Source organism: Tachysurus vachellii, chromosome 5, assembly GCF_030014155.1.
Source record: "Tachysurus vachellii isolate PV-2020 chromosome 5, HZAU_Pvac_v1, whole genome shotgun sequence".
Lineage (NCBI taxonomy): Eukaryota > Metazoa > Chordata > Actinopteri > Siluriformes > Bagridae > Tachysurus > Tachysurus vachellii.
The window spans coordinates 11,734,311-11,753,198 of NC_083464.1; the positions used below are offsets into that span (position 1 = coordinate 11,734,311).

The 18,888-nt window shown below is 41.8% G+C and overlaps 1 protein-coding gene across 5 annotated transcripts in view; it reads right to left on the reverse strand.

The window, feature by feature from the left end:
- The window catches only part of pogzb (pogo transposable element derived with ZNF domain b), a 32,976-nt gene that overhangs the window by 8,068 nt on the left and 6,020 nt on the right, over positions 1–18,888 (reverse strand). For 2 of the 5 annotated variants that reach the window (XM_060869776.1, XM_060869778.1), the window contains exons 11-33: positions 18,707–18,792; positions 18,578–18,630; positions 18,428–18,455; positions 18,218–18,291; positions 11,863–11,939; positions 11,625–11,758; positions 11,231–11,534; positions 10,256–10,341; positions 10,128–10,180; positions 9,979–10,006; positions 9,769–9,842; positions 5,489–5,703; positions 5,193–5,353; positions 4,958–5,057; positions 4,529–4,783; positions 3,990–4,175; positions 3,149–3,234; positions 2,789–3,054; positions 2,302–2,447; positions 1,108–1,208; positions 854–1,000; positions 582–716; positions 207–412 (exon numbers count right to left, since the gene is read on the reverse strand). In XM_060869776.1, the coding sequence (XP_060725759.1) occupies positions 207–412; positions 582–716; positions 854–1,000; positions 1,108–1,208; positions 2,302–2,447; positions 2,789–3,054; positions 3,149–3,234; positions 3,990–4,175; positions 4,529–4,783; positions 4,958–5,057; positions 5,193–5,353; positions 5,489–5,703; positions 9,769–9,842; positions 9,979–10,006; positions 10,128–10,180; positions 10,256–10,341; positions 11,231–11,534; positions 11,625–11,758; positions 11,863–11,939; positions 18,218–18,291; positions 18,428–18,455; positions 18,578–18,630; positions 18,707–18,792 (3,001 nt within the window). Of the gene's footprint in view, positions 1–206; positions 413–581; positions 717–853; positions 1,001–1,107; positions 1,209–2,301; positions 2,448–2,788; positions 3,055–3,148; positions 3,235–3,989; positions 4,176–4,528; positions 4,784–4,957; positions 5,058–5,192; positions 5,354–5,488; positions 5,704–6,475; positions 9,104–9,768; positions 9,843–9,978; positions 10,007–10,127; positions 10,181–10,255; positions 10,342–11,230; positions 11,535–11,624; positions 11,759–11,862; positions 11,940–18,217; positions 18,292–18,427; positions 18,456–18,577; positions 18,631–18,706; positions 18,793–18,888 lie in introns of those variants that run through there. The other 3 variants (XM_060869777.1, XM_060869779.1, XM_060869780.1) reach the window with 3 other exon arrangements.

An 18,888-nucleotide genomic window follows, 5' to 3' on the forward strand; every position in this document is an offset into this window, starting at 1 on the left:
AAATTGTTTAAAAAGTTTAAAAGTAAATTACTATTTATCTCGAACATCTATCCCTAATGAGCAGGTATTTACCTATTGTGAATGTGTATGTGAATTCCTAAGCGATTAATTGTGCTAGGATTTAAGACTACAGCTCCTTCTAGTGGACAAGAACTCAACAGAACATCTGAGAGTTGGTCGTTAAACACAACCAAATGTGAACTCACCTGTACTCCTGGAACTTTGTAAGGAATCCATACATTTTTGTGATCTGCTTTTTAGCAGGTCCACTGCTTTGTGCTACCACTGGCTTCTGCTCAGTAGCAGTCTGATTAGGCTGAGTGGTGCTGATGCGCCTCTCGGTGTCTTTAATTGTTTTATGACCTGTTAGACCTGCAGTTTTTTTGTGAACTGCACATGCTCTAATGGTCACCTAGGCAGACAGATGAGACAGACACAAAAGAGTTGTCTAGCCATAAATATAGACTCAATCAATCATAAAAATAACCTTTTGAAATTACATCATAATTGCATATGTGCTAACATTGTGAAAATATTAATATGCTATTGAAACGTAGATAGATTTGGGTACTAACACGTACTTTGGTCCCAGCCTGGAGCCCTTCCAGTGTAGATGGCTTGCGAAAGGTCTTGTGGTGATTGACTTTATGATCAACTTTCTCTTTTGTGAAGAGAAACTGAAGTCTGCATTTGTTACAATGGTAAACTGAAGTTTTCTGCAATAAAAAGCAAAACAATACTTTCCTAAGATTTATAGTTATTTAAGAATGAATCTAAAACTATATACATGCAATTTGTGTAATCTTCTTTGGAAACTACAGATTGATTATAAAGAATGTACTCCTGTATTTACCTGATGGCGGGCAAAGTGCTGCTGATATGTACCAGAGTTCTTAAAGACCTTCAGACAGTAAATGCACAGCAGGTAGCGGGTGTCCTCGTGCCACGTGCAGAAGTGACTGTGCACATCAGAGTAGAATGAAGATCTATACTGGCACAGCTGAAAATATCACAATTGAAAACAGAACACAGCGTTGTTTGACTGGATAAAATCACACTGAAATTACTAGAAGGAAAAAGGAAACTGCTTTATAAAATGTAGTTCACCTGACAAACATATGGCATTTCTCCAGGTTTATGTGTATTCTTCATGTGCTGCAGGAAAACAGGCTCACTCTCAAATGACCACTCACAGATTTTACACCTGGCTGCACAAAACATGAACCAATCATAAAACAACAACCATAAAAAAACAACTGTTTAGCAAGAATGATACTATTAAAAACACTGTATATAAAAAAAAAGAACTGAACGTTAACGGTCAACACAGATCATGCATGTGAACACACTGTCTTAAATCAGTGTTTCTCAATGATGTTCCTGGATCATCACTTCCACCCTGCATACTTTGTTGTTTTCCATGCTCCCAAATCACCAAATTAAACTCAAATAATTAATAAGCCTGCTTTAGAGGAAGGTAATCACAAAAGGTGTTGAAAAGTGATGCGTCAAGACTGAAAGCACAGTTTCTTAAAAATAACTTAAAAATAGATACATCAAGAGAATATGCTAATTTGATGTAAGGATGTTGTTTGAGGTATATACTGTAGCTTATGTCATGAAGCTCAATTAAGACCAATCTTTCCCACTTACGCTAAATACAACACGAGTGGCAATCTGAGTGCTTTCGCAGCTACTGTTTGTAAACAGCTGTTGCCAGGATTCAACTGAATTAAACTAAAGTGATCTATTCCAAGTCATCGCCCAGAAAGATGACACATGTTGGCTGTAAGGACATGTGAATTTACAGACTGAATAAAATTCAATGCAAGATGAAATGTGTAAATCGTCAAGTTTCACAAGTTTACGCTTTAATCTACGAAAATCTTTTTAAAATATTCTAGAAAAAAGTCTAGATAATTAATTAGATAAAAAGATAAAATAATTAGATTTACGTAAAGATTATATTAATATCTTTGCATTAAACTGCACAAAGCATGCATTTCCTGAATGAATTGGAGAAGCAGGTGAGTAGGTGAAAAATATTCTTTGCTCATTTTTATTATTCTTTACAGGAACAGGAGCTGAAATCCTTTCCTACTTATTGCTGAACATGTAACATCCTATCAAGTTTCAGATCTCTGTGTTTATAGAACTTATATTTCCTGATGACTGTAATAATTCGACAAAAAAAAAAAAAAAAAAAAAAAAAAATAAATAAACCACGACAAGCACAGAAGACCTTATTGCACAGAAACAAGTACTGTAAATGTATGAATACAAGTAAAACATTCCCCTTACTAGTTGATTCTAAATTGCAATGGACGCTCTCCACGTGACACTGAAGGCGAAACGGGGTTGGAAACTGGCGATAACAGTGCGGGCATGATGTGTGTTCTCCATTCTGCTGTTCCATGTCTACATGTAACTTCATGTGGTTCATGAGCCTGTAACGAGACATTTGGCAGACATTTATGGCTTGTGGCAGATGCCCTTATCCAGAGCGACTTACATTTATCTCATTTATATAAGTGAGCAGCTAAGGGTTAAGGGCCTTGCTCAAGGGCCCACCATTTGCAGCTTAGAGGTTCTAGATGGGATTTAAACTCACAACCTTCCAATCAGTAGTCCAACATTTTAACCACAACGTTCCCAATAAGAGGTTCCAAGTTGCAACAGTTGTCCAGACAGAGGTGGCCATACATACAAGCAGCAGGCCACTATAAAAAGTACTCTGCTGTACTATAGAGTTTCATTCCTAAAGTTAACATTAAGATAGATTTCAAACCTGATATTGTTCTTCTGCTTCTTGCCACAGGTGAAGCATCTGAATGATAAAGTTTCTTTTACGTTGTCTGTGGGCACATATTCCCGATTGCCCTCATAGGTTCCATAATAGAAGTCATCCACCAACATAACAATCCTGGACTGATGTTCTCCTGGATTCATGATGCCTTCAGTCTTTACTTTCATGAGGGGGCCACTCTGCTTTTGTTCTACACGCTTGGGTGCTTCTCTCTTTACAGTTTTGTGAGTCATGTCTGGACAGCAGAACTATACAACAAGAAAAAACCCAAATAATTATGGATAATCTCTTTGGTGTTAGACACAGTGTTTGTGTTGGGTGGTCATTTATTTGAGTACTTACACACATATGTCCCCGGAGTGCCTCCAACATTTTGAACTGGGCTCCACATCGTGGACAAGCGAAGGATAAAGGTGTCACAGAAGTACCTAAAATAAGAATAAAAATTCTTACACATAAAGTAAATAAAATAATGTACCACAATTCCAGTGTACCACACTTGATTGAGCTAAAGAGATTGTGCTAAAGTGATACGGTACAACTCATGTATAGCTAACAATTTAACTGTGATGCTGTGCTTAACCATGTGGATTTGATGCGACTGTCTGAACTCGGCGGAACTTGGATAAGACTACATCATGTTCCTGAGTACAAATTAAAGTTCATGTTATTTGTTTTTTCTTGCTGGAGGTCAGGAATTAGAAGTTACAAGCTGCAGATGAATAGTGTGTCTCTAAGAAATATAATTAACTGGTGTTAACTATATACTTGTCTAATGGTAGCCAAATTGAACATACATTGATGGATTTTTAGTTCACATTAAGTGAGTAAAAACACACTATATTTAAGAAATTGAGCACTGACCCCAACATTACGAATGTTAGATTATTAGGGAAAGGGGCAGGGCTTTGAGGTGCATCAGATAATAGAGTTCAGAACATCCACAAAATTATCAGTCATTGCAGATTCATGAAAATTGCAGTTACAGGATATTTCTGAATGACAGTTCATACCAGCATACTCAGATGTTAAAATGCTAAACTCTAGCAAAATGTGTGAAGACGAATGGAGCTGAAACAAGAATCTAAAACTGCATTTAATTGAGCATTTTAAAATGGTTAGTTTTATCTAAGACATATCCAGTTGTGCAAGCACAATGAGAGGTCCATATGTATCTGCATACCTTCCACAATGTTGCTCTGAGCTACAGGAAGAGCTGTCTGGATAGCAGCAGAGCTAGAGCCATTAGCCTTCTGATTGCTCATGACAACAATGGTCTGAGGCTGACTCCCAGGAGCAATATTGACTGTGTTCACAATGTTCATCAGATTCTGCATGTCTAAGTTGCTGCCTCCTGGTCTAACAGCCACTAACAGGGACATGAATTAAAGAAATCATTGAAACATTGCACCTAGTATTTCACTGCATCTCACAGTATTAATCATCATAATGCACCCATTTATAACAAATATTAAATTTACATTAAGTAATAGTATAAAAGTAATAGTACATAAATACTCAATACTGTGAGTATTTGCAATCTGTTGGTCTATCTCAGAAAACGCTAGCCTTGGTTTATTGCACAACCCTGTGTGTGATTTATGTCATCAAAACAGGATAATCCACAATACAAATTATGATAACATAATCTTAAATTTATAAAAACCCAAGGTCATGCACAATCTATATTTAGAAATATACTCAAGCTTAATGTTTGCTCACCAATTTTAGTCTGAGTGTTAATGGGTAGTGGTTTTAGTTCAGTGGAAAGCTGGGAGCTTGGGACAGACATTGCTCTGGGCTGGTTGGCTGGAACAGTGTTTTGGATAGTGAGGGTGGCAGGAATCTGCATGGTAGTGTAGGAGCCTGGCATCTGTCCACGGTTCACTACAGGAGCTATTGACCTTATTTGAGATTGTGGAGTAATAATTTGAGTTGTTCCCACTGCTGGTTTAAAAAGTCCGGGTGTACCAGGCGCTGCAAAAATGTTTAAAATAAATAATAATTTAACCAACCAATAAATAAAAAATAAAACACTGCTATTAAAAAAGGACACATAATAAAGACACTCGGTTTAAACTGAATTAACTATATTGCTATTGTTCTCCATTCACACTATAGCAGTGGAAAAAAGGAAACAATAAAACGTACCTTGGACCAGAGTAATGGGGCGAACTGTTTGGCCTTGCTGGACATTTAATACAATGCTGAGTGGGCTTTGGCCAGACTGGATATTCTGGACAGGGATACCCTGTGAAAAAGTCAGCAAACCCATTAACAATCCGATATTTTAGGAGGCCATTTTACTTATCAACAATCAGTGCTTTTTGACATTATTTCAATTAATTGATGGGTGCCTAACTGTGAGTTCGGTATAAGTCTGCACCTGTGTGGTCAGGTAGATTGGCTGGCTGCTACCAGCACTGGCACCAGGAGAAGTGCAAGGCAGTATCACCTGGGACAAAGCCACAGGTGTCAATCCTCTAGCACCTTGGGTCAGAAACAACTGCTGCCCTGGTGTACCTTTAGAGATGCCTGCGGGTAAAGCTGGTGGCACAGGAAGAATAGTAAAATAACATCAATAAGTAAAATTACCAACAATAAATTAAATCTTGGACAATGAAAGATTATCTGACACTATAAATCAATGTGACTGAGCCTCAGACAGAGAGAGAGACTTACATGGATTGGTAAACAATGGGACAGTATTCATATTAGTGCTGACTGATGAAATGCTGGAAAACACAACTGGTTTGGACACAGGTGGAGTTACAGCTCCCACTGGCATACTTTCATCAGTATCAGGTGAATCAAAAAGTTCATCTCGATTCATCTGTTGCCATGGCTCCAGCTCCTCCTCCTCACACTCCATAAACAAATCCGCTTCCTCCATTTTACTGCAATGTATTGGTCAGTAATGAAGATTCATTTTCAGAAATATTATTGATTGCAATTCGGTTAAAGATTGTGACATTTTACCTGCATGTTATTTGGAAAGATCCAAAACAACAATCAGTGTTTTGTAGCACTCCAAAAACACGTTCCTCATTAACACGCTATAATAAAAATATTTTCCTAAAGGTGTGAACAGTCTTCATTTATGCAAATCTTATAGGACAGGTAAGACTGCTGGAATCCTCTGAGCTTCCATGTTTAAGTGGAAAACAAACTATTTCCACACTTAGTTCAATATTTTCTTAAACATTTGACAGTATGCATGGAACAGAACAGACATTCATTAGACAAAGAGGATTATGCAGCTCTCTGTGCATCTACTATTTATAATATTAAAATTCAGGGGAAATTCTGAAAAGGCACAGAGACTGAAAAGGGGCGGAGAAAAAAGTAGTTCCTGAACTGTATCACAAACGCATAACACAAGCGGATGTACTAAATATATGAACGCAGTGACGTGACGTTGAGGTGTATAACACAATAAAAAATACAAGGCGGCTGTAATTGATTCTAACAAGCATGCCAGAACAGTTTTGTGACGTTTCCTGATCTCAATTGATGCGCACGACGGAATAGAGCCAGCGGCCACTTTACACCGCTGTAACCTTCCGCACTTTGTTCAATGCGCAAACTGGTAATCTGCGAATCCTAAGACGCGCGTCACCATCCTCCATTACAAAAGAACGCGTTTAGAGCATCAGGGATAATACTCACCATTAAGGTGTATTTACGGATTGACCTCTTTATGATAATCAAGAACAAACAAGCATGGCCGGTACGTCACCGACGAGACATCGTGATGATTTTCCGTTTTCAGGAACACCGAACGACGGTGTTGTCTGTGCCCACGTCACATCCTGCTTCAACGCTACATGCTGATTGGCTGTTCTCTCTCATAAAAGCACGTTAATATTAGAACAATGCAGGATCGCGTATGCAAACAAGACCAGCAAATCACTGAGTCTTATTCTAATTAGACCAACACAACTCCCCAAAGCAATAAAGTGGGATTTTATGTACTATCTACATGTTATACCAACCGGCGAGCTCATTAATAGACTTTTGAGAGATTCTGGATTTCCTGTGACGTGTATTAATGTCAGATAGTTATTGTCAGCCCGTCCGTCGTAGCGTCTTTGATCAGAAAGAAGTCCTGGTTTTAAAATGGTGCGACTTGGGAACATGGTGCACACAAGGACGCGCCCGATGATGGAAGAGATCTGGCACAGAGAAGATGCATGTCATGTTTCAGATCAGAATCACAATCAGGAACCTGTCTCTTATGCATGGTCATAGGTTCTTCTTAAGAAGTGCAGGGAACCACCAGGAACAGAGATGGGGGACTCAAGTCATATGACTTGACTCGAGTCAGACTTTAGTCGCAAATTTGAGACTTGCTTGACAAATATTAAAAAAAAGACTCGACTTGACTTTGACTTGACATTCATGACTTGAAACTTACTTGTAACTTGCACATGTGTGACTTACTCCCACCTCTGACCAGTAAAATTCGTCTATCACACCAATCCCATTACAAACTAACGCCATTAAACCCACAATCATAAGGAGATTTTAAGGAGAAGGCTTTTAACACACAGGCTGATTGTCCATATAAAGACAGAAAACTCGCATCTGTGAGAAAGAAAACAGAAAACATCACAAGTGAGATTTCTGTAAAAACTAACATAAATAAAACTGTACACGTGGTAGCGCAGTGGTTAAGGTGTTCGACTACTGATCGTAAGGTCATTGGTTCAAATCCCAGGTCCACCAAGTTGCCACTGTAAGGCCCCTGAGCAAGGCCCTTAACCCTCAATTGCTCAGGTGTATAAACTGAAATAGAAAATGTAAGTCACTCTGGATAAGAGTGTCTGGTAAATGTAAATGTACATTTTGGCTTCATCTTAATACATTGATGTGTACTTTGCCTATAGCCTACAATGCACAGGTTCCCCACCCTGTTCCTGCACGTGTCCTGTACTATTCTGCTACCCAGGAAAGGGTTAAATTAGATGATTAGTTGAATCATGGAGCATGATAAAAAGTAAACTGTGTAAGTAAGGGGGTACTCAGGCACTAGGGAACCTGTGGCCTATTGTATTGTAAGTTACATAAGCAGTACCGAGCTGTATTTCAGTATAGTGTTTATGTAGGGAGAAAAATTGTTATTACATTGTATATACACCAATTCTATACACTCTATACTGTACCGATTATATACGTGTATGAAGTGCGCGCGTTAAACTGTAAAAACAATATATCATTATTGGTCTAGGCCTTAAAAGGTCCTTTCTGCTGTAATTATAGATTACTGCTTCCTAATCCTCCTGAGGTTTAGAGCCTATAATATTTTGCTACAGCCTAATGGTCTGTTGTGAACAATGAGAGCAGTGGCATTCTCATATGTTTTAAGCCAGAAGCACTTGTGTGCAGCTTAATACGCTAAACTCAGCCGTCCCTATTCATAGCTTATGTGTGCTGAGCCACAGAGCCTTGGTGAGGACACAATTCTCAGACGTCTGTCGACGGATAAAGCCGGCTGTTAGTTCACGTAATGTGGGACCGAGTTCCGCCGTCTGTTTACGCGCAGTGTGGCGCAGTGCTCATGCTCACAGTGACCGGTAAGTGACGTGCGCTTCTCCGTGCGCTTTAAAGCACGGATTGTAGTAAACACAGTGCGATTAATCAGAGGTTAGTGTTACATTCATGTGCGTTTGGAATATACATGTATATTTATTTATCATAGTTACAGAACAGGTCCTTGAGTAGTCCCTGTCGTGTACATTTCTTGTACATGTCCTTTCTGAGTTGCACTTGGTCTGTTAAAACAGGAAAAACACTAAAGTGTACAGAACAGGACTACCCTGGGAACCTGGGAGTTATAGCATTCCATAACTTTATTACAAATAATGGTATGTAATGTTGATGTAGTCCAATTAAAACAAAAGATTAACTCTGAGTTATGAGCAGAGAGCATGGTCTTGGTCAGATTGAGAAGCAGAACAAAGATCAGACTGGACTAATAATGTGTTGTAATTTTGAGGAATAAGGTAAAATAATTTTTTTCTCTCTGTGGCTATTGTAATGATTAATGTGTCAAAAATTAGGGCTGTCTATCAGAATATTATTATGATATATTTTATGAATTCAGGATTCAAGAACTTTAATACGGTGGCCGAGAAGTGCAAAACACATTAATAAATCCGAAAACAAAACAACAAATCCGAAAACACATTAACAAATCCGAAAACAAAATGACAATTCAGACAAACCGGAAAAGGTAGGTATCGTTTGTAGGTAGGTACCAATCATTGCACGAGACACCTTTCATTCACCTGTACATCTTGAATGACAGGTGTCTTGTCCAATGATCGGTCCGTTTCCAATCACAAACTATACCTACCTTTTCCGGTTTGTCTGAATCGTTGCAAAAAACACATTAACAAGTCCGAAAACACAACAACAATTCAGACAAACCGGAAAAGGTAGGTATAGCTTGTGATTGGAACACGTACCGATCATTGGACAAGACACATGTCATTCAAGATATACAGGTATGGAATCTTAAGTGTAACGTGTAAAGTTCTCCATTTAAATATAAGAAAATAACAGAATTAAACATTGGCAAGCAAGGGAAATGGAATTAAATCAATGCTACTTTGAGGAAGGACATTCATATGAAGTGATTTTGGAGATGCTGGCAGTACAGTATATCATGGCATAAAGATGTTTGCGCTCTCTAAAAATACACCTGAAGGATGCAGGTCTGTTTTGAAGACAAAACTATTACCCAATAAACGATGTAAGGAATGCTATAAGAGCAGAGCTCTGTGGACCAGGACAGTTCTTCGGTTACCGGACAATGTGGTTAGCACTTCAGCAGAAACACAAGTAGCGTAAATGTCCATGTATTCTCTACCAATAAGCAGGCAGCAGGAACAAATACACAACCATGCAAATTCTATTTTTTAAGTACATAAAGAAAATATTTAGTGAACCAAACAAACCTGTAACAGTGGTTTTCTGCTGTAACATGATCTGAAGTACCTGGTTGGCCATCCTCTGTATCTGAGAGTATTATCTTAAAACAGAAATCAGACTTTATCAACAAATATTATATTTAGAAAAAGACATGGTATGCATGGCAGTAGTATCCAGAGATCATACCTATGTCATGTTAGTCAGATTAATGTACTTAAACCACTATTAACACTAACCTGCACTTCACTTCCTGAAGCACAAGGACTACAGACAAAAAACAGAAGCAGATGTAATCAGACATTTAATAGTACTTAAGATTTGAACGTATTTATTTGTTCTGCTTTTATAGTGAGCATGAACCATGACAAGATTAAAAACATCTTACATTTTATTATCCATACTTTTTTCAGATGTGCTTGTATGCAAAGGTATTATTGGCTGAAAGAAAAAATATAATCAGTTTATACAGATATTTTTCAACAATTGAAAATCAACTGGATTTATTGATATTACCAGTGTGTCAGCCAGGTTAGATCTCTCAGGATTTTGTGTCCTTATGAAAACTTCTCTGTCTGATTCTGAACTGACTTCCTGTTTTCCTAGACACAGAAAAAACCCTGTTATTACCAGTGATGTGCTAGTTACTAAGAAATAGTAACTAGTTACAGTTACTTCATTCAAAAAGTAACTCAATTACTTTGTTGATTACTTACACTAAAATGTAATGCGTTAATGTTAAAAGTAACTTTTTAGTGACTTTTTTAAAGAACATACTTTAATGTTCCCATTAATGCCCTTTTATGCATTATGGTCTATACAAACACAAAACTGACTTAAACACAAAGTAATTTTTAAACAGAAGTTATTTAAGCCAAACCAGCACAAACTGAATATATCACAAGGATTTCTGAAATAAATAACAAAACAAGCTGAATAATATAATCAGAATCAAAAACTAAAGTGTCTTCTGCATCATAAAAGCTGTTTCTGGAGGTGCTTCGACAGATTGGAGTTGCTGTTTATCGCAGTAGATAGGACCTTCGAACCAGAAAGACACAGCCTACATTTGACTAAAAGGTGTTTGTCTTTATGCTCAACTAAAGTGAAATAATGAGCATATTTCCACTTTGAGAAACTCGTCTTGCTCTCGCCTTGACTCGCCATTACTGCCGCAAATACTTGAATAAACGGAAACACGCCCACAGTGCGGCGTCTTCGTGTTTACAGGTTGGCATCCACTAACCCTACAATGCGTCGCTGCTGTAAACAGGTTAGTCTGTAGGCTACACTTCAGTTAAAATGAATTAATTTAAAAATGTAACAGACAAACGCACCATATGGTAACGGTTACGGAGTTACTTTATTTAAAAAAGTAATACGTTAGAGTATTAGTTACTGTCAAAAGTAACGGCGATATAGTAACGTGTTATTGCCCAACACTAGTTATTACCCTAAACATAAACAATACATTAAATATGGCAAACTAACCTTCAAAGTCCTTCCTTCTGCAAAGAAACAAATTTATCCTTGAATAAGGTTTTCCAATTTCTTTTTTATAGTCCTTCAGTGTAAAGGGCCTCGATGTCCCAGGAACATTAATGACCTCTGAGCCATCTGGGTACAGAAGTACATAGGGTCCTTCCTCCATGTTTTTAATAAAGTCTTTAAATTTTTTTTCAGCCATAATGAGGGTTTCACTTGCATTTACAAGTGGATTCGTGAATAACTGGATCGTTCTTCCTCGATGCGGTTTTATGCAGCCATTGTGTAGTGACATTAAACCGATATTAACCTGTAAAGAAAAAAGTACCACCATCATCACTATAACAAATGTGCGATTCACAAACCATCGCTAAACAGCCACTTAAATACGATCATTGACCTGGACTTTCATCTCCGCCTTTCTGCTTCCACATTTCTTGCCCAAAGGAAACTTGGTTCTTTCCCCAGCTTTCAGTTTTCTATATTCCAAAAACTGACTTAAAGTTGATACAGGTGTTGAGTCTGAGCCTTTACCTATGTGCGAGATTAAAAATCATTACTGATCACAAACTAACTCTTTCTATTCATTATACACACAGCTACTAGCTCTGCTATCCCTAGCGAACCTAAAATAATACCTGTGACATCTGTTGGCTTCGGCTGAATGGATTTCTGCTGTGTCTCTTGTAAAACCTGAAGATTTGTTCCACAGGAACTGCAGAAATTTGGCAAAACAATAGGTTACTTTCGTAACCCTGGTTCTCTGAAACATCGAGTGGAGAGATCCACCTATGGGAAGGGCATCCGTACCTGACCTCTGCAGAAGCATCCAATTGCACCAGGTCTGGCTTGACAGACAGGAGGACGTGCCCAATAGCAGGTAAGGTAACGCCCCTTTCCCGAGTGCATAATGCACCTGCATGTGCTACCTTTCCTCAGTGAGCATATTCGCTTCTCGTGCAGCAAGCGGGGCAAACTTGGTGGATCTCTCCACTCGATGTTTCAGAGAACCGGGGTTACGAAAGTAACCTATCGTTCTCTTTCATCATCTCGTGTTCGAGATCCACCTATGGGAGATATAGACAACTCCCCGGTTGCCCAATACACTCACAGCGAGGCCCTGTAAGCCGGCCAAATAGGTGGTGCTCAGCACGTCACAAAGCAACAGACACAATATACTGCGCGGGGTAAAAAACCCAGCCATGAAGAAAAAGAAAAACACGACATGTGGTAACACGCATTTTAGAACCCCGCTGATGTCCAACAAGCGGGCCGCCCACAGTAAAAACAACATGTTTATAAACATGTGAATGGACCAACCTGGGTGTCAGGAGAGGGGGAGGTTTATGCTTGAAACATGCATAACCAGGCCGGACAGACAGGGTTGAAATGAGTGTGGGCCTAGTAGCACGTGGCTACGAAGAGCATGAGCCACCATGGTATGGGTAACATCAAGCCGGTAGTGCCTAACAAAGGTGTGCGGAGAGGACCAGCTCACAGTGGCACAAATGTCCTGCAAGGGAACTTCCCCAAACAGAGCCCAAGAAGCAGCCAAGCCTCTAGTGGAGCGAGGTCTAAGGCCACCTGGAGGCTGCACGCCCCTAGATTCATGCGCTAAGGAGATGGCTTCTACAAGCCAGCTAGAGAGGCGTTGCTTAGAGATGGGATTCCATGTGTTCGGCGGGGCCCAAGAGATGACCTGGTCGCTCCTTCGAAAAGAATTTGTCCTGTCCATGTAAGCCCGTAGGGCACACACAGGGCACAAAGCATTCAACCTCTGGTCCTCCGCAGAGGAAAAAAGGAGGAGGGTGAAAAGCGGAGAGCTCAATCACACCAACAGAGAAAGCTGGAAAGCATTTAGGCATGAAGGCTGGGTTAGGCCTAAGCAAACTCTTATCTCCACCGGGCGAGAATTTGCTGCACGAGGAATGAACCGAGAGCGCATGCAAATCACTGACACGTTTGGCGGAAGCCAAAGCCAGCAGCAGAGCCATCTTGAAGGACAGCAGCTTGAGGGAGATATCCCCCAGGGGCTCAAAAGGCTGTTGTGCCAGCACCTCCAGCACCATGGAGAGATCCCAATCCAGGACTAAACTCCTGGTGACCGGTAGGGAGTGGCGCGCGCCCTTCATAAATCTACGGATAAGGGGGTGCTGTCCCACCGTAATGTGTCACCGAAACCGGCGTGACACGCAGCGATAGCCGCTAAATAGACCTTAATCTTCGAAAAGGTTCTGCCACGATCGATAAGGTCCTGCAAAAAACCCAGAATATCAGCAACTGAGCACAGATATGAAACGAGCTGGTGCTCCTCGCACCACTCCTCAAACACACGGCACTTGCAATCATAGAGAGAACGTGTGGAAGAGGCCCTGGCATTCTGAATTGTGGCAATAACACGCGGGGGAAGCCCAAGAGTGCTTAAATTCGCCCTCTCACGGGCCAGGCCCAGAGAGCCACCCTGTCTGGGTGAGGATGAAAGATTTCCCTGTTCGTTTGGGCCAGGAGGTCCGTGCGCAACGGGAGGGGCCAAGGAATAGAAGGGGAATTATCTCCGCTAGCCAAGGTGCCTTGGGCCACCTGGGAGCTATGAGGATCAGAGACAAACCCTGCACAGCGACCCTGGCCAGGGTCGGGGATATCAGGCAGAGTGGAGGGAAAGCATAGAGCAGCGCGCTGGGCCATGGAGTGTCCACGCCAAGGGGGGCGTCCTCGTCCCGAAGCGAGAAAAACATAGGACAGTGGGCGTTTTCGCGCGAGGCGAAGAGATCGACGGCTGCCTGGCCGAACCTCTCCCATAGCAGCCTCACTATCTGAGGGTGGAGCCGCACTGAGTTGCCCGTAACGACAGGAAATGCCGTGTGCTCCATACCAACAGCTTGTGAGCCAGAGTGTGAAGTTTGGAGGAGCGCATGCCACCTTGACAGTTGATATGTGCTACAGCTGTCGTATTGTCGCAGCGCACCAGCACATGATGCCCCTGCAGGCGGGCCAAGAAATGCTTTAGAGCTTTCAACACAGTGAGGAGCTCCAAGTAATTTATATGGGCTCTCCAGTGGCGCAGCACGGCCATGCACGCGAGTGTCACCGTGACATAGCGGCAAAGATCGTGCAACGGGCTGAGATGAAGGGACAAAATCCACTTCATTAAAGCCCTCATTCTCAGAAGACCTAGAGGCATGACATGGACAGCGGAAGCCATAAGACCCTGTAATCTGAGACATGTGCGATCCTGTATCCGGACTCAGAGAGACAGTTCATGAATGAAGAAATGCGCTTCTGTGACAGGCCCAAGAAAATGACCTCCTGAGCGGGAGTGAAATTGCTCTTTTTTACTTTGACACTGAAACCGAGCGCAGCGGTGTGTGAGAGCACACGGGCAGTGTTTTGAATCACTTTCTCTCTCGAATCGGCTATAATAAGCCAATCGTCTATGTAAGTCAGGATCCTGAGACCTACTGTTCTCAGCGGCGCAAGCCCCGCCTCCGCACACAGACAGAACGTCCTCGGACTCAGTGCGAGCCCGAACGGTAGGACCGTGAATTCGTAACATATGCCTTGGTGGGCGAAACGAAGAAATTTCATTTGTGGAGGATAGATGCTTATGTGGAAAAAAGCATCGCTCAGATCGATCAAGCAAAACCAATCGTTCTGCTTTATCGAACGTATGAGAGAGCAGTGTGTTAACATTCTGAAGTTGTATTTCCTTAAATGTTTGTTCAACACTGAGATCCAGAATAGGACGGAGAGACCGTCTTTTTTCGGGACCAGGAAATAGCGAGAGTAAAACCCCTGACCGCTTAGATGCGAGGATACAACTCGAATCGCTCCCTTCTCGAGAAGAGATGAGATTTCGTCTTTCAGAATGGTTCAGAATGGTCCCGTATGAGACCAGACCACTCCGTTGAACCGCGGGGGTGATTTGGCAAACTGAAGTCTGTAACCCCTTGTGACTGTGCGGGGTTTGGGCGCTCTGCTGAGCCGGTTGTTTCCCGCGGGGTTTGTTGGTCCTGCCAGTGTAGTGGGAATGGCGTCCCTCAGCAGGAGTGTTATGCGGCCGCCCAGATGGCGTCTGGTGCTGCACCGGCTTCCTAGGAAGACACAGTTTGAAAGCCTCATCCTCCTTCTTTTTATCATTGCAGCGCTGCTGCATCAGCGCAATGACCTCGCCGAAAAGAGCTTGACCCGGTTCAACCGGCGCTCCTGCGATGCGACGCTTCTCACTATCAGGGAGACCGGATAGATTGAGCCACAGCACGCATTCTCCGACCACCGACAAAGCCATACAGGGCCCGCTCGCCTGGACAGCTTGACAGGCATTGCGGAGAACGAGGTCATTAACCGTGACGATCTCCTTCCAGAGATTGGGCGATGGCGATCCATTCTGCAGTTGTTGACCCAAATCAAGCCGGAGTTCGGCCTGATACGCGGACAACAGTGAGGAGACATTGAGAGCTCGGATAGAGAGAGCTGAGGCTTTATGCGACGCCTGATGAATCGACGTGGAGAAGCGGTCCATCTTGCCCGGGAGGACGGGCTTGGGTGGGGCGAGCAGCCCGCCCTGAGATGGGTATCGCCCATGCCGAGACTCGCCATATCCTTCACTTTAAGCCCTGCGAGACCATGTTTCAGATCAAGCGGATCTCTACAGCAATATCTCATGTGTTTCGCACATGCAGGGAGGACGGGCAGAAGCTGCTTTCTCGGGCCGGTAGGAGGTCCCAAAAGCTTACCGTCATATACGTCTCTCTCCTGATCCGAAGCATTCAGGAGAACCGGCCATTCGATGCTGAGCCGCGCGGTAGCGCATTCACCAAGCTCCAACAGTACCGATTGTGGTGGGCCCGAGAAGGCCCGCCTCGACCTCATCCCCGGAACCGGTCAGCCCTTCGGGGAAACGGTCGTCGGCCGATAGCAAATCCTCAAACGGGGAAGGACACATGTCGGCCCAGTCAGAGGAAGTCGCACCGCGGGAGGCCCCGGGTGCACAGCGGCATCGCCTTTTTCCCCCTCTGAGTCGGACCGCTCGAAGTCGACACACTGGGAAGTGGCTGTTTTGAGAGCGCCAGGCAATGGCTACAGTCCTCTGGGAGGTCAATAGCTTCTTGCGCATGCTTGAGACCCGTGCAGACAACGCAGAAGAGACGGGAATCCCTCGCAGCAATGAGTGCGCTGCACGCGGCCGGGCAGGCTCGCAATAGGTTGTCCACCGGAGTAGCCGGTGCCGCTCTAGAAAGCGCCATAGAAAAAAAGGCAAAAAAGCAGGCGGGCAGTGTACAGAAAAAAGGGGGGGTGCGAGCGTGGGCAGCTCGCGAAGCTAACCTGGCTGAGGACGAGCACGTCCGGCGGAGGCTGATCAAACGATATGTCCTCCTGAAGACAAAAAGTGCAGTCCAAAAAACCAGGGAGCTGTGAGGTAGAATAGCAGAAGTCGCGAGAAGCGAATGTTAACTGAGGAAAGGTAGCAGGTGCATTATGCACTCGGGTAAGGGGCGTTACCTTACCTGCCATTGGGCACGCGCTCCTGTCTGTCAAGCCAGACTTGGTGCAATTGGATGCTTCTGCAGAGGTCAGGTACGGATGCCCTTCCCATAGGTGGATCTCGAACACGAGATGATGAAAGAGAACACTGAATTTGAATCCACAGTACGGACAATACATTTTGTACACTTTTACACACACATTCCAGCTTTTCCCTGCGGCAGACTGTTGTACTTCCTTATACTTTGAGTGACAGGTGTCTTGTCCAATGATCGGAAACTATACCTACCTTTTCCGGTTTGTCTGAATTGTCAGTGTGTTTTCTAATTTTCCAAACGCTTTAAAGCACGGATTGTAGTAAACACAGTGCGATTAATCAGAGGTTAGTGTTACATTCATGTGCGTTTGGAATATACATGTATATTTATTTATCATAGTTACAGAACAGGTCCTTGAGTAGTCCCTGTCGTGTACATTTCTTGTACATGTCCTTTCTGAGTTGCACTTGGTCTGTTAAAACAGGAAAAACACTAAAGTGTACAGAACAGGGATAGGCCTGGACTACCCTGGGAACCTGGGAGTTATAGCATTCCATAACTTTATTACAAATAATGGTATGTAATGTTGAGGGAGTCCAATTAAAACAAAAGATTAACTCTGAGTTATGAGCAGAGAGCATGGTCTTGGTCAGATTGAGAAGCAGAACAAAGATCAGACTGGACTAATAATGTGTTGTAATTTTGAGGAATAAGGTAAAATAATTTTCCTTTCACTCTGTGGCTATTGTAATGAGTAATGTGTCAAAAATTAGGGCTGTCTATCAGAATATTATTATGATATATTTTATGAATTCAGGATTCAAGAACTTTCATACGGTGGCCAAGAAATGCAAAACACATTAATAAATCCGAAAACAAAACTACAAATGCAAAAACAAAACAACAAATCCGAAAACACATTAACAAATCCGAAAATACAACAACAATTCAGACAAACCGGAAAAGGTAGGTATAGTTTGTGAATGGAACACTTACCGATCATTGGAAAAGACACCTGTCATTCAAGATATACAGGTATGGAATCTTACGTGTAACGTGTTAAGTTCTCCATTTAAATAGAAAATAACAGAATTAAACATTGGCAAGCAAGGGAAATGGAATTAATTCAACGCTACTTTGAGGAAGGACATTCATATGGAGTGATTTTGGAGATGCTGGCAGTATATCATGGCATAAAGATAAGTTTGCGCTCTCTAAAAATACACCTGAAGGATGCAGGTCTGTTTCAAAGACAAAACTATTACCCGATAAACGATGTAAGGAATGCTATAAGAGCAGAGCTCTGTGGACCAGGACAGTTACCAGACAATGTGGTTAGCACTTCAGCAGAAACACAAGTTGCGTAAATGTCCATGAATTCTCTACCAATAAGCAGGCAGCAGGAACAAATACACAACCATGCAAATTCTATTTTTTAAGTACATAAAGAAAATATTTAGTGAACCAAACAAACCTGTAACAGTGGTTTTCTGCTGTAACATGATCTGAAGTACCTGGTTGGCCATCCTCTGTATCTGAGAGTATTATCTTAAAACAGAAATCAGACTTTATCAACAAATATTATATTTAGAAAAAGACATGGTATGCATGGCAGTAGTATCCAGAGATCATACCTATGTCATGTTAGTCAGATTAATGTACTTAAACCACTATTAACACTAACCTGCTCTTCACTTCCTGGAGCACAATCACTACAGACAAAAAAACAGAAGCAGATATAATCAGACATTTAATAGTACTTAAGATTTGAAAGTATTTATTTGTTCTGCTTTTATAGTCAGCATGAACTACGACAAGAGTAAAAACATCTTACATTTTATTATCCATACTTTTTTCAGGTGTGCTTGTATGCAAAGGTATTATTGGCTGAAAGAAAAAAATATAATCAGTTTATACAGATATTTTTCAACAATTGAAAATCAATTGGATTTATTGATATTACCAGTGTGTCAGCCAGGTTAGATCTCTCAGGATTTTGTGTCCTTATGATAACTTCTCTGTCTGATTCTGAACTGACTTCCTGTTCTCCTAGACACAGAACAAACCATGTTATTACCAGTGTTGTGCTAGTTACTAAGAAATAGTAACTAGTTACAGTTACTAGTTACTTCATTCAAAAAGTAA